The sequence below is a fragment of the Dipodomys ordii genome, unplaced genomic scaffold, assembly GCF_000151885.1.
Source record: "Dipodomys ordii isolate 6190 unplaced genomic scaffold, Dord_2.0 Scaffold8, whole genome shotgun sequence".
NCBI lineage: Eukaryota > Metazoa > Chordata > Mammalia > Rodentia > Heteromyidae > Dipodomys > Dipodomys ordii.
Window position 1 is genome coordinate 35,921,757 of NW_012267224.1, and position 16,111 is coordinate 35,937,867.

The 16,111-nt window shown below is 35.5% G+C and overlaps 1 protein-coding gene across 1 annotated transcript in view; it reads right to left on the minus strand.

Annotated features, from left to right (window-relative positions):
• The window catches only part of Tmprss11d (transmembrane protease, serine 11D), a 53,543-nt gene that overhangs the window by 9,548 nt on the left and 27,884 nt on the right, over positions 1-16,111 (minus strand). Inside the window, exons 2-6 of the mRNA XM_013008934.1 lie at positions 15,296-15,417; positions 13,270-13,388; positions 9,469-9,536; positions 5,547-5,704; positions 802-840 (exon numbers count right to left, since the gene is read on the minus strand). Of these exons, the coding sequence (XP_012864388.1) occupies positions 802-840; positions 5,547-5,704; positions 9,469-9,536; positions 13,270-13,388; positions 15,296-15,417 (506 nt within the window). The remainder of the gene's footprint in view (positions 1-801; positions 841-5,546; positions 5,705-9,468; positions 9,537-13,269; positions 13,389-15,295; positions 15,418-16,111) is intronic.

Consider the following 16,111-nt stretch of genomic DNA (forward strand, 5'->3'; position numbering starts at 1 on the left):
GATATAATAATAATAAACAGAATATGCATGGAACACAAATTCTCTTGTTGCATTCCCTAGACAAATTCCCTGATAGATCTATTAAATACAGTTTTATTCAAAGTAAACATGAATTAAATATAGAATGAAATTGTGCCCATTAGGCTAACATAACCTTGCAAAATAGCTCAAATATCTAAGATAGACTAGCAATCTAGGCATACTGAACTTATTGCTTCATCTTTTCAGTTAGACAGGTAAGTTGATTTTTCTAGAGATTTTATTTCTGGTATCCTGTCATCATATAGGGAATGACATTAGAAAACAGTGATTTTTTTTTCCCCCTTGAGGCGTTGGTTCTGACTAACTCAAACCTACAACAAAGCAAGATCTTGAGGTGGTTAGGAAAAGCTACTAACTTGTATTCTTAAGCATAATTTACAGGTTTACAGAAATACCTCCACAGAACCCAGGCAGAAAATGCTTCTCAAAACTGCCAAGAATATTTCCATAAGGTAAATCTTAAGAATCATATGGGTGGGACTCTATTCAACTTCATTATTTTTATTTATTTATATATTTGTTTGTTTATATGTTTATTTTACAATTTACTTCAACCCATTATCTTTTTTAAGAGGAAAAAAATAACTTAACTACCTGTTCCTGAGACAGCAGTGTCTTGTTTTAACAACACATATGAGTGATCTCAGAATAAAGGCTCTACTTTTATAGCTTCTTATCTTGGCAAGAAACACAAAAGGCCTAGACTTTAACTCTTTATACTTTGCCAAAGTATATTTTTAAAATAACTTAAAAACTTACCTTGAGTGAAAATATTTTCTGTATCCTGGGATGTAATTGCTATTATTAAAGAAAAAAGAGTGAGATGATCAATAGAATATGAACTAAAATTCATTTCAACTTGATTTCTTAAAGTGGAATATTCAAACAACTGCACTCAGAACCAATAGTATATTTTGAAATTCCTAGTCCTAGGCTCCATCCTGAACCAGTTAAACCAACCTGAGTCATGTACCCCAGAAGTCTGTGTTACCATTTTGCCTTACAATTTATTATTGTGCACGTTGTTGGTACTCAAAATTTCTAACCAAACACGTGAAACATTTTCTTACTCCCAAGTCATTTTAGTTGGAAAAGGAAAGCCATATGCAAGTCATTGAGATGCAATGTGATAAATATTATGTGATGTTTATTGTACATTTGTTAGAAAACTCCTGTTTGTGTAAGTTGATATAGATATTAACTCTACTGATACTCTTAAATGCTCCAAATTTCACAATGAGCAAAAGGGAGGAGGTTTGTACACACACCTTTTACCGACAAGATCATTTCAAATAAATTCCAATACCAAAAGAGTAACAATGTTACTGGAGTGTACCAGTGCAGTTAAAATGGAAGAAACATTTGAGATGGAGAAAGTAAAGTTTCCACTGTATGTTGAAAACTTAAAAGGAAAATTTCAGACAGACAGGAAGGCACAAGGCCATTCCAAATAGAAAGTGTAGTGCACTAACACATGCTATTGGTAGGGGCACTGTGGAAAGCCTGGGAAGGAAACCACATAAAGATCTCATGAAGAAAGTCTGTGTAGACCCGTTCAAGGTCTGTGCCCCACAGTTTTCTCTGTAGGTCCAGAATTCATCTCACATTCAATTTCATCCAGAATTTGCTGCTTATATTCTGTTTCCCTCCCTTAGCAAACCACCTCCACAGGCAGACAAAAGTGGTGTAAGATTTCCCCTCTGTTACCATTTTTACCTGGTCTCCAGGTTCTATGGCTTCTGTCTCCTTATAACTAGCTCCATCCTCTTCCCTTTAGCTATGGTGTGCTTTCATCATTCCACATCAGTGCTGTGATAATAACCCTTGAGTATCTGGTTGCTTTTTTAATTAATCTACCTAAGCTTTACAAGGATTTTTTTCCTCCAAAAATCATGTATGTCAAATTATATCCTTTCATATTTGAACTTCAGAAGTGAGAAACCAATCTTCTTATTCCTTAAAAAATAAATCTAAATTTCTAATGACAGGTTTTCATGATGTTTAAAATCAATTAATTCAACATTTTTCTTAGGTAGAAATTTTCACAAAGATGCGTTTGCTTTATAAGTATTGGTGAACCAATTTATCCTTTCAGAAACAGAAAGTGAAGAGCTGACCATGTTTTATTCTTTGAAAAAGAGAAATGAGTTTGAATTCTGATTGCTCCTGACTGCCCATGCTGAGTGGGCAGAAAAGCTTAGGCAGAAACGTTTTCAAGTCTCCATCTCCAATTATCCAGTATAATACTGGTTGGAGGTATGGCTCAAGGGATAGAGCACTGCTCATGAGCAAGCAAGCTGACTGAGCATGATAGCATGAAGCCCTGAGTTCATACCCTGGAAGAACTACCAGCATGGGGGTGGGAGGGAGAGGGAAAGAGAGAGGAAGAGAGAGAATGAGAAAGAGAGAGAGAGGGAGAGAGGGAGAGAGAAAGACAGGGAGGAGGAAGGCCTGGACAAGTACCCTTCTCTTTAATGAGGACAATTTGGGATATCATAGCAAGAATTGAATAGAGGTCAAAAATAAATAAATAAAGCACAAAAGGCATTCAAAGTTCTACCAAGAAAATGTGGAACTTTTTCTCAAAGAAATGTTTTAATGAGAGTGATGAGTATAAAGATAGCATCAAAAAGTCTACAATTACTTTTGCTTTTCTCTCTACCTTGTTCTGCTAAGCATCATGCTTATAACAGATCTTTTGCAATTTTCTTTCTCTTTTCACATCCTACTTATCCTACAGAGTCAGTCTATTCACTCTCTTTCATGGAGAGATATGGAAGATTATAATACAATATTTGTTCTCCTGGATTCCTGTAGCATTCACTGTACTTGATCATACATTCTCTCTCTTTCTCTCTCTATTCTCCCTTCCTTCTTCTTCCTTCCCTCCTTCTCTCTCCCACTCTCCTTCTCTTCCTCTTTCTTTTCTTCTTCCCCTTCTTCCCTCCCTCCTCCCTCCCTCCCTCCCTCCTTCCTCCCCTCTCTCTCCCCCCGTGTTGGTAGCTGGTACTGGGGCTTGAACCCAGGGCCACATGCCCTCATGCACAGTTGGCTTGCTTGCTCATGATTGGTGCTCTACCACTTGAGCCACACCTTCTGACCAATGTTATGCTGGCTAATTGGAGATGGAGTCTTGAAAACTTTTTGCCCAAGCTGAGATTCTCCGTTTCTCAGCCTCATGAGTCATAGGCACCTGGCCATCATAAACTCTCTTGACTGTCAATTCTGCTATCTTAATCATTATTTTGTGATTCAGGTATCTTTTGTTTAAACTAAATTATAAGACCCTGTATTGCCAGCTTGTCTAGCACAACGCTAAACAAGTAACAAGCATTTGAAAAGTACCTTCGGAAGAATTCTTTGGCATGTAGGAGCAGAGTTATTACTCCATTATTTGATAAACCTAAGGTTTATTAATAAAATCTGTGAGCATTGTCAGCCAGAACTCAGTGAGGGATGTGGAGTTGGAATGCTCTCTTGAAGTTCTTTCCTGCTAAGCATCAACTTTTAGTTGCAGGGTGGGAAATGGGAGGCTGGGAAAGGAGAAGGCAACATTCAGAAAACCTAGGAAGAAAGCTTTGGGAATAAGAAAGCATTCAGATATTTGAACTAGTATTGCAATAGCACACATCTACTAGTTTAGTGCTGGAGTCATGAAACTCCTTCCAATTTTGAGTTTATTATGATGAAACTGTGGCTTCTTCAACTAGCAGTAAAGTTGGAGAGTATCCTTTGTTAAGAAATTTATGCAACAATTAGCTACTGAACCTCAGTTATAAACTAGATACTATGTCATAGGACAGTAGGTGAATAAAGACATGGCTGTTCTTGTATTTAGGATGCTTATAGAGTAGGGTGAAGCCAGCACAACAATTATGCAAATTAATTTCATTTTCAATTGTGATGAATGTGATGAAGGAGAATGTAGTCTACATGATGGGCCATTAATTAAATTGCTCTTTGACATTGGGCATCTATCTGCCTTTCCTATAGAAGGTCCACAGATTAAACATCTGATAATCACATCTCTCATAAAGAGTGTTGGGGTGATGATCAAGAATGAATATTTTTAGCAAATAAAAATTTGTCATAGGAATGTTGGATTAGTCTGTAAATCTTAGAATGATGATTATCAAAAGGACAAAAACTTGACAGGTGATGAGGATATGGACAATATGAGAATGTAAGTTAATGCAGTCATGGTGGAAAATGTAGAGTTATCTGTCCCACCGTGGTCCAGCTCTCCGACTACCAGGTACATGTCCAAGGAAAGGAAACTAGTTGTAACAGAGATGTCATCATCTCATATTATTACAGCACTTTCTCAACACCCAAGATAAGGAACAAGCTTGGCATCTATAGAGAAAGGAGAGGGGAAAGTGGAGTATATAAATACAACAAACTTATTCATCCATGAGAAAGAACACAATTCTATTTGCAGCAACATAGAACTAGAGAACATTATGTTAAGTGAATATATGTCAGCCACACAAAGACAAATACTCCATGCTTTGTCTTACATGTGGAAGATATAAAAAAGAGAATAGAACATTTTTTTTTAAAAAACCAGGATTTGGGAAGGTGTGGGAAAATGAAGGATAAAGAGAAGATGGGAAATGACTTGTCATCCAGCAAAGACAGAGTAACCATAGGTGGTGATAACAAAATGAGTATCTTAAGAGAGCTAATCCAAGAACTTTAAATATCTCCAACACAAAGAAATATACGTCTGAGGTGAGAGACTTGCCAGTTTCCCTGCTCTCATCACTGACTGTATATACATACATTGAAATCCCATTGTGTCCTATATATAGGTGTTGTTTCTATAGGTGAATTGAAAAAAAGAAAACAACCCACATATTTATATTTAAAAGCATTTTCACACTTTTCTTATGTATTTGTGAATAACCCAAACAGGAATTATTATTAACATTTTTATAAGGGGAGAAAACTAAAACCAAAAATCTTAAAGCTGAACATCTTAGGTTAAAGGACCAACCTGGTTTATACACTGAGTTTGCATTTCTTTTTGTGTTTTCACATACAGCACTCAAAGCAAAATAGTAAACACACACACACACACACACACACACACACACACACACACACACACACACACACACACACACACACCTCACCCTCCAAAAAACCACAAAACAAAAAAAAACCCACAAAAACATTTGATTTGTTAAAAGGCAAAAAATTCAATATATAATCTGAAAATTAAGAAAAGTGAGGGAATGGGTAGATTGGGAGGGGTGAGTGAGAATGTTGAAAGGGGTAACATTGATCGAGATGTACTTTATTCATAAACTGCTTTTGCAAATGGTAACTCCTTTGTACAATTAAAGATAATAAAACTATTCAAAAAGTAAGTTAAAATACTTTGCCCTCACATGGACCCTAGGAAACACTTCCTACTTTGAAATTATTCAATTTATGAAAAAAAGATGCCTAAAAATATACAATAACACTTGGAGTTAAAAAAATCTTAAAATACTTGCTTGTTATCCCAGGTGAGGAGTGAATTTCCAGGCCTCCAGAGTTATTCAGCATTTTCTGTAAGATAGCTTGAACTCTGCCTTTCATTGAGTTTCCATCGTTACGTTTGCTGAACCGGAACTTCATGACAACATCTGCGGTCACCCCACTGCCAGACTGTCTGTCAATTGTATAGATGTAGGCAATGGATAATTATGATGGCTTCCTATTCTGTAAGTTTTCTTCTTGATTCAATCATTTCTCAAAAAAAAAGAATTCTCTAGAAGACTTGACCTGTAGAACAGATCTACCTAATGATGTATGCATTTGCAATGTTAGATCGCAGTGCTATACCCCAAATTTGATTTCAGTGTACATGGTACTCCACCCATCATACAGCACAGCTGACTTTTATGCCTATCTGCATTTTAACCCTCTGATTTTTTTGAGGTAACCAAGTTTATGAATCTCTCTGCACCTGGGTGTTCTCACATGTAAAATGAATTGTTATGAGGATTGTACAAATTAATACATAGATGACTTGCGGGAAGAGTGCATAGCATACAATAAGAGTTACAATAAATTCTAGCTACTATTAGACTTTGGCAATCTGACAAAAATCCTCATCTCTAAACAAACTTATAATGTGATGAGGTTTCAAATTTATATGAGTAAGAAATGAGGTAAATTTCTAGTATATGGATCCATTTATCTAGCTAAAGCAGCAAATTTTAACAGAAAAATAAACTTGGAGAGAAAGGATTCTTAAAAGAAATTTTATAATTGATAATGACTGATGCTATAAATAAGACTTGCATACAAGAAAAATATAATCACAACTCAAATTAGAACCTATAAGTACATAGTTCCTGTAAATAAATAAGGAAAAGACCAGTATACAATAGAAAAACAGAAAAAAATGAGAACATGTGATGAGGGATTCAGAGAGAATGGTAAAAATTACAAATAAATGCTCAAGTGGTATTATTTTATACCAGTTAATACCAATTGATCTGTCAAAGAAGCACTGTTATTATTATAAGAAACAGGCACAAAAAGTCAATAACCTGTCCATAGTGACACATATTTTGAAAATCAACATTTGAAAATGGGCTTTAAGCAGTTTGACTTTAAAAAGTATATGTTTTATCCTTTATTCTAAACCACCTACTGGCAGGTTTAGGATTAAGCCACAGCTTACATATTAAATATTAGTGAGGATATTAAGCAATAATGTCTTTATGATTGAAATGTAAATTTTCATAACTACTTTGGAAAGTACTTTATCAATATCTAGTAAAGTTAAAGATTCTCAAATCTCAAGATCTAGGAATTGTACTTCTAGCTATATCTTCATGATAAATCCTTTCATGTGTGCACATGTAAGGAGTGTTGGCCAATTAAGTAGAGTATTGAAAATGAAATGCTGAATGGATGAACAGTATGTTTGTTCAATAATAAATGAATATGCAGTCATTAAAATGAATCAACTGGATTTAACTACATTAACATGGATTCACATAGAGAAATGTTAAGCAAACTTACTGGAAGATGCTCTGTGTGGAGTTTGTTTAAAAAGTATTTCTGTCTGCTACGTAGAAGGTGAAATGGGGTGAGACTGGAGTTAAGGAAATTTGTTAGGAGGCTGTTATGGCCCAGAAGACAGAAGGATGATGGTATTATGGTACAAGAAGAAAGTTACAGAGCTGGGAAATATTTAGGAATATATTAAAGTTGAGCTATCTCAAATGCATCCATATCATGATTATGAAGTAGATGGGTCTGTATAGTCACATCTAGAGATCAAAGAGGACTGTCTGACTGGCCCCAAATGGAGTAAAACTCCTGAGAAGAGAAAATGTGAACTGAGAGAATATGTATGGCTCACAACATACATTGATATTCAATATTTGAGGAATGTACAGAGAACACAAGGAAATTGAGAAAGTAGCCAGAGAAGAGGAACACGTAAAGTGTCCTAAAAACATGAGACCACTCCCTCCCTCCTTCCCTCCCTTCCTGCCTTCCTTCCTTCCTTCCTTCCTGCCTTCCTGCCTTCTTGCCTTCCTGCCTTCCTGCTTTCCTGCCTTTCTGCCTTCCTCCTTCTGCAACAAGGGCTCAATATGTAGCTCTTTCTGATCTTGAACATAGTCTTTAGGTCAGGCTGGCCTCAAACTAGCAGGTCTCTTGTCATTGCCTCTTAAGTGCTAGATTAGAGGTGTATGCTGTCACAGCCAACAAGAAATATTTCCAAGATAGACCAAATGTGCCAAATATTATTGAGAAATCTAAGAGGAGGACTAATATGGCTTCTTTGGGTTTGTGTTTTGGATGCTGTTGTTGAACTAGATGAAAACAGTTTGCTTTTTGTAGTGTGATCAAATGCCAGATTGTCATGGATGGAGGGTAAATATGAAGTGAAGTAAAGGAAAGAAGATGCAAGAGGCTCATTTGGTCTTAAAGTTTTGGAGATTTAAACCACTGAGCTTTAGGAGCTAGCACAAAGCCAATCACAGTAAAGTACTAAATGGAATATGAATTGAACTGATACATTTTAGAAAACAATCTTCCCATAGATCCTTCCTATTCATATAAATTTTCACCAGAACTTTGACAAGAGCTATGTGCTTATTTTTTTGTGTGGTGTTAATACTTGAGAAAGAATATGATCCCGCTTTTGGCCAAAAAACCTTTTCATATTTTATTTGAAAGATCAAGCAATGTGGGAAATTTAGGACATTTGTGGGAGGTTCAATCTAGGTGAGTATTTTAGTTGAGAAGGGTTATTTCATCAAATCAAATGAACAAGTATCTATTTAACTAACATAGGAATGGCAAAGTCTTGCAAAGAATTCATTCTGCTGTTCCTTCTTATTATTAGTCCATCACTAGTGTCAAGGATTTAGCCACATGTCCTTTTATTATAGCATTCAAGGCAGATGAAATCTGAAAGCCGCTTTTGAGTTGGCCCTGGTGTCCTGATTTGGATGAAACCACCCAAGGCCAGAGCATTGTGCAACTCCACTAGGCAGTGTTACAAAGACAGCATTGTGGGTGCCACCCACTGGTTTTATATAATAGAATGGTTCTTTTACTATGCGATCACTTCAATTTTCCCTGCACTGCTTTTTCTCCCATTAGGAACTCAAATACTATATGATTATTTACATTAGTAGCCAAATAAATCACGCATGATTTCTTTTATTATAAAGGTGATGTACAAAGGGCTTACAGTTACATAAATAAAGTAATGAGTACATTTCCTTTTGAACAGTGTCACCTCTTCCCTCATTTTGTACATGGTATTTTTGACCTTATTTTTGGTTGTTATTTGTTTTTGTGCTGGTCCTGGGACTTGAACTCAGAATCTGGGTGATGTCCTTGAGCATTTTTGCTTATGGCTAGTGCTCTACCACTTGAGCTACAGCTCCACGTCTAGTTGTGTGTGTGTGTGTTGTATTTAATTGGAGATAAGCATCTCATGGACTTTCCTGCCCAATCTGGCTTCAAACTGCTTTCCTCAGATCTCAACCTCTGGATTAGCTTGAGTTACAGACATAAACCACCAGTGTCCAGCTTAACATTTTTTTGGGGGGGGGTCCTGTCATGGGGCCTGAACTCTGTGCCTGGGCACTGTCCCTCAGCTCTTCAGCTCAAGGCTAGTGCGCTACCACTTGAGCCACAGCGCCACTTCCAGCTTTTTTCTTTTTTGCTTATGTGGTGCTGAGGAATCGAACCCAGGGCCTCATGCATGCAAGGCAAGCACTATACCACTGAGCTACCTTCCCAGCTCCTTAACATTTTTAAGGTGCCCTATTTTCATGCTATTTCATACTATTATATTATATTGCATGAGCATGTCACTTATTATCATTGCTGTGAACCGAAGTCAAGTGTGTCAAATTGCATCTATGCTTACATAGTTTTTAGTATAGTTTCACTCACCTCAGTTTGACAACATGGGCTCTGATGAACTGCTTTCTTAAATTTGATTCTTTGAATACATTAGTAATCTATAGAAAGAAGGAAGAGAAGAAACCTTTGTAATTACAGTTGCTCCTTTCTTTTCTCCCAGCTTTCTGCAACCTGAGGCTTCTCTTAATGAAGAATAGAGAATAAATTTTCAGCTGAGTTCAGCTCAGATTCATCACAAAGCATGGGATTGATTCAAGTAGGTCAGACTAAACAGTTGCTTTGAAAAGTATTTTTTTTTTCTGGAGAAACCTTAAATAGAAATAAGACTAATAAAACCAAGTCAGGTGCTGGAGGCTCATGTCTAATCTGAAGCTAATATAGAAGCTGAAATTGGTTTTTTGTTTTGTTTTTTAAGTTTTTATTTTGTCAGTCGTGGGGCTTGAACTCTGGGCTTAGGTGCTGTCCTGGTGCTCTTCAGCTCAAGGCAAGCGCTCTACTGCTTGAGCCACAGTGCCACTTCTAATTTTCTAGCTGTTTATTAGAGATAAGAGTCTCATGGACTTTCCTGTCTGAGCTGCCTGGGCTGAACCGTGATCCTCAAATCTCAGCTTCCTGACTAGCTAGGATTACAGGTATGAGCCACCGGTGCCTGGCTTTGAAATTGTTTTTGAAGCTATTATGAATGGGATTTAAAAAAATATGTATCTTTCTCTGACTCTTTGTTTCTGGCATATAGAAAAGTTATTGAGGGTCAATATTATAGAAGTACATTATATATATATATATATATGTGTGTGTGTGTGTGTGTGTGTGTGTGTGTGTGTATATGTATAAAGACAGCATAATAAAACCTAACAAACTTGCTAAAAAGGAAGGGGGAAAATGAAAGAATGGCAGTATTGATGGGGTAAATCTGATCATAATACATTGAATGCTTGAATTTGGCAGTATATCCATCCGGTCCTGGGATTTCTTTTGTTTGTTTGGAGACTATATAACTAATTTAATGCCATTGCTTATTATAGGCTGGTGTAAGTGGTTGACACGAATTTATCCATAAATATTTTCTATTTCTTCTAGAGTTTCCAGTGTATTATAATATACTGGAAATTAATCTGTAATGAGCTTCTTCGTTGGTATTTGTTATCATCTATAATTTTATTAATTTTGAGCTTTTCCCTCCTTTTGATTAATGTGGCTAAAGCATTGTCAGTTTTATCTTTTCAAAGAACTAACGTTTTGTTTCATTGATTCTTTGTAGATTCATAGGAATCTGTGAATGTTTGGTGGTCTTTACAGCCTCATAACATCCACAAATAGATTTAGTTTTCTTCTTTTTCCATTTTAGTTATTCCTCCATCTTGTTGTTGTTGCTAAGAACTCAAGCACTATAGTGAATAAGAACAAAAAGAGTGGGCACTCTTGTTTGGTACCTGACTTTATTTTCATTATTTCTTTTCCCGTATTTATTATTTATTTCTGCCTATTAATTTGGGGTATGGCTTGGTCTTGTTTCTAGCTGTTAAGCTAGAAGTGCATCATTATGTCATTTATTTGTCATCTGTCTTTTTTTGGGGGGGGGTCTGGTCGTGGGGCCTGAACTCTGGGCCTGGGCACTGTCCCTCAACTCTTCAGCTCAAGGCTAGCACTCTACCACTTGAGCCACAGCGCCACTTCTGGCTTTTTTCTTTTTTGCTTATGTGGTGCTGAGGAATTGAACCCAGGGCCTCATGCATGCAAGGCAAGCACTCTACCACTGAGCCACCTTCCCAGCCCCTCATATGTCTTTTTTTAATTGCAGGTACTCTTAGATATAAGCTTGCTTCTTAGTACTACTTGTGTTATATTCCCAAAATTATGATATGTTATATTTCCATTTTCACTTAATTCTAGAAATTTTTTATCTACTCCTGTTATTCCCTTGATGACCCACAGATCATTCAATCAATGACAATCAAACAGTCATTTAATCAATGAAAATTTTTAAGAAAGACTTCTCAAGCTGGGCACCAGTGGTTCACACTTGTAATCCTAACTAATCAGGAGGCTAAGATTTGAGGGTGGGGTTCAAAGCCAGACATGGCAGTAAACTCCATGAGACTCTTATCTCCAATTAACCACCCAAAAAGTTGAAAGTGGAGCTGTGATAGAGCACTAGACTTGAGCACAAAAGTTCAGAGACAGTGTTCAGGCCTTAAATTGAAGTCACCAGAAAACTAACAAAAAAAAATCAAGAAAAGAGAAAGGCATCCCATTTTGAAGTCCTAAATAAATAAAATGTATATTTATTCAGAGCATTGCTAACCATTTTCACTCATAGCATAAGACAATGTGAATAAGAAAAACTGACTCATAAAAAGTACAGAGAAGCCAGGCACCAGTGGCTCAAGTCTTTAATCCTAGGTACTCAAGTGGCTGAGATTTGGAAGGTCATCATTAGAGAACAGCTTGGAAAGAGAAGGAAAGAGAAATCTATTGCACTCTATTTCCAGACTAATCACAAAAAAACAACAACAGGCTTGAAGTGTAGTTCAAGTGGTAGAGAATCAGCATAGAAAGTTCCAAGGGTAGAGTGTATTTGTGGAGGTGGGAGGGAATGGATGGTAGGGGAAAAACAAAGGCGGAGGCAACAATCCTTTATAAGAAATGTACTCATTACCTTGCTTTTGTAACTGTAACCCCTCTGTACAGTATTTTCACAATAAAAACTTACTAAAAATAGAAAGAAAAAGAAAGAAAGAAAGAAAAGAAAAGAAAGTTCCAAGGCTTTGAGTTCAAATGAGAGTACACTAAATTAAATAAATAAAAAGACAAAGAAAAGGTACAGAGACTAATGTAGCAGTGATACTCACTAGACACTGTGTTAAAAAGAACTGTACATTGGGGCGGAGGGGGGAGGCTGTGAAGGGATGTGAAGGGTAAACAAAAGGAGGCTGCAATGCTTGGTAAGAAATGTACGCATTATCCTGCCCATGTAATTGTAACCCCTCTGTACAGTATATTCACAAATAAAATAAAATAAAAATAAAAATAAAAAAAGAACTGTACAACCTGTGAGGGAGAGGTTCTTGAGGGAAAAAACTGGGAGAAAAGAAGAAATGAGATAATACTCTTCAAAAAGATATGTACTCATTACTTGACTTTTGTAACTGTAACCCCCTCCTCCATACCTTGCCTTTACAATAGCAAAAGTACAGAGAAAAACATTTTTCTACCCCAAAAGGAAAAAGTAAACCAATGGATAATAAAAGGCAAAAAAAATCACACTTGGGATATGACTAATTAAATAGAATTCTAAACATTCACACAGTGAGACCAAAGGAGGATATTCTTAGGAGAGGATCACAAGGGCTCAATAGCTATGTGCAAATGGTCATATAAAAATGATGCATATAAAAATGAAGCCCGATAAGTAGAAATAAGAGTTTTTCATCTTACTTTTGTATTTTTCTATTTATTTTCCCTTTTTTCACTGTATTTGATTTCTGTACCTTAAGTTTATCTGATTTGAGGAAGAGAAGGGGAAACATAGAAATTGTGGGACAAAGGGTGAAGTAATTCAGCAGTGATACTCACTAGACACTGTGTTGGAAATGAACTTTACTACTGGGGGGAGGGAGTAGGGAGGAAAAACTGAGAAAAAATGAGGAAGGTGTGATACTGTTCAAAAGAAATGTACACAATACTGATTTATGTTATTGTACATCATCATTATAATAAAAAAGGAAGAAAGCATGCATAACTTCTACCAATTGAAAATATATCTTATACTTCTAGGTATATAACTGTATTAATGTTATAAGGGAAAAATAAAGGCAAATATTAATGTACCATGGACTCAATTTGTTCACTCAAAGTTCTATATTCCTGTGTAGCTGGTGAACTTAACTCATCAGTATATTCAACATTTAATATTTGAAAGCTGCTACGGTAAAAACATGCTTTTCGATCTGAAAAAAAGGAAAAAGTATGATTAGTGTTCATTACTAAGTACTAAGTAGTTTAATCTTTCATATAGTCAGGATTGTGGAAATTTATACTGCACAATTAAATTTGCTTTCCTGAAAAGAAAAGAGAATTTCATATTCAACATATATGGGAGTATAATAAAACTCTCTCTCTGTCTTGTTTTAGTTTTCTTTTGGCAAGATATCACTGTTTATCTCAGGCTGTACTTTCAACTCCCCTAGTTAGTCTGTTGAGTGCTGTGATTGCAAATATTCACTACCCCACTGGTTTTTCTTTTAAGTTTTTAAAATCATTGCTAAAGTGAGGCCTGTTAAGAATGTGCAAAAAATCTTAGTAATACTATTATTTGAAACATTAAAACTGTCCAGAATTGCTCTAATTTTATTCACATTACATCTTAGGGATATTTGTGGTTCATTGGTTCAATAGTATTTATTAATAGCTGTAATATATTAGTCATTTATAACTAAGGAAGAATTTAAGTCATAGTTAAAATTATTCTAAATAGTATTCTTTCAGATTAGCTATGTTGTCAGTTTACTAAGCTAGAAAATAACTGACAACATATTTAATCTGGTTGTACATTATGAATTATTTTTCATCATGACAAATGAGATAGAAATCCCTAAAATGCATTTGTGCACAACTCAGAAACATCATGAATATGGATATAAACTAGTAGATCGTGCTTTCATTTGATCACTTACTTGCATAAAAATATCCTAATTAAAGAAAGATGTTGGTAACCCTAAGGGGAAGGTGATCCTCTTTATTAGGGCAGGGGCAAACCAGTAATTTTTGGTCCACAAATGATCAATAGACTACAATTGGTGCAAGATTTACTTGGCTTCTATCTTGTATTTTACTGGAACATTACAATGTGATTCAGAATAAATACATTAATCTCAAACTCTATGTCCTCATTTTTTCTACTCTGTAATTTATCTTAGGCATAGTTACTTTAAAGTAATTAGAACACAAACTGTTATCAAAAGTAAAATTTAGACAAATTCTCAACATTGGATCAGTTTAGATGTTGCTTCCTTATTACTATTTTTCTCTTATCTTGGTATTTTTATTGTACCATTGGAAATTTTCAAACTTTGTATGGTTAGTCATTTTTTCCTGTTTACAATAAGACATTCTAAAAATTCTGTTCTTTCTCTCTTTTCTCTTCACATTCTCATATCACAGGGCACACATATACACAGGATCTAAATAATTATATCCAAAATAAAAATAATAAGATAAAATAAATAATAATACAAATGTTATCTTGTTTCCTTGTTATAAGCTCTTTGTATTGTTTTCTCCTGTTTATGCTTTCCAATTTTATTAGCAATATGAAAAATTGAAAAGAGAAACAAATAAAGCTCATAATCTTTTTCAAAATTTGGAGCATTACCCATTTTTACTTCTCAAGTGTAAATTTATCTATTGGTTATTCTCACCACTGTAAAAATATATGTGTTTTAAGTATTATGAGCATGAATTACCAGGTAATTAGATATTTCCTAATTCTGAGTTATGAAACATGCTTGTTTTTGAAATATTTTACTCTTGATTTTGTCAGTTTATTGGATGAAAAAGTAATCAAGATATTAACAAAAACAATAGTAACCAAATATTAGCATCCAAGGAGCAGGAAATAAAAACACTTTTCATTTGTCTGCAATGGTCTTTGCCAGGATAACCATATTTGACTTATTAGAAAGTATGCTTTTTATATCAAAAGAGGGATAATATACCAATAGAAAGGAAATATAGATATGAACATATATTCAAAGAAGAGCTCTAATATGACCTCCTCATGTTCAGAAATAAATGTACTAACACAACGGAGAAGATCAAAATTTTAATCTGAAAAGTGATAATCACTGATACTTACCAAAAGCTAGAAAATGAATAAGTAAACCTATGGCTATTGCCACAATCGCCACCCCTGCAATCACTACAAAAGCGACAACAAATGGATTCAGGAATCTTGAATTTGACACCGCCCGTGCTGGCCTGAGAAAAGGAAGAAAAGTAAAATTGACTCGCTTTACTAGAAAAATCCACCATTTTACCATTCCTGGTCATCTGTCTGTCTTTGTGGTTGCTCAGCTTGCACATAGATATAAGTATAGAAATGTAGTCCTGGAAATGAGCCTGAACTGAACCAGCCCCTCTACCTCACAAGACTCTTTTGAGGATTAAGTTAGACATCATAAAGCAAATAGTTCTGGGTTTGGTTTTGTTTGGGGGCAGTACTGAGGATCAGTGTCAGAGCTTTGAGCTTGCAAGGTGGATACTCTGCCCCTTGAGCCACACATACCATACCTCCAGTCCTTTTCACTTCAGTTTGTTTTTGAGAGGGCCTCTCACTTTTGCCCTGCCTCCCAAGTATCTAGGATAACAGTTTCACACCTTACCCCAAAGTAAATATTTCTAGTTATATAGGATATTCTCTAAGCTGCAAATACCTCAAATCCAAAAATGCTTTTCATGTTGGTGTCTGTAGCACCATGGTGCCTGGTATGTGTAGGTATTTTGCAATTATTTATAATATTTATAAGTATTTGTCTTATGTGTTAACACTTGAGCATTTAAAGCCTTATCAGAGTTTAGAAGCAGCTACGTTAATCGGACTTTCATTCTTTCTGTTTTCTGTTGTCCACATTTTGATGTGAGATGGGACTGTTTTTTTTTTTTTATTGTGAAA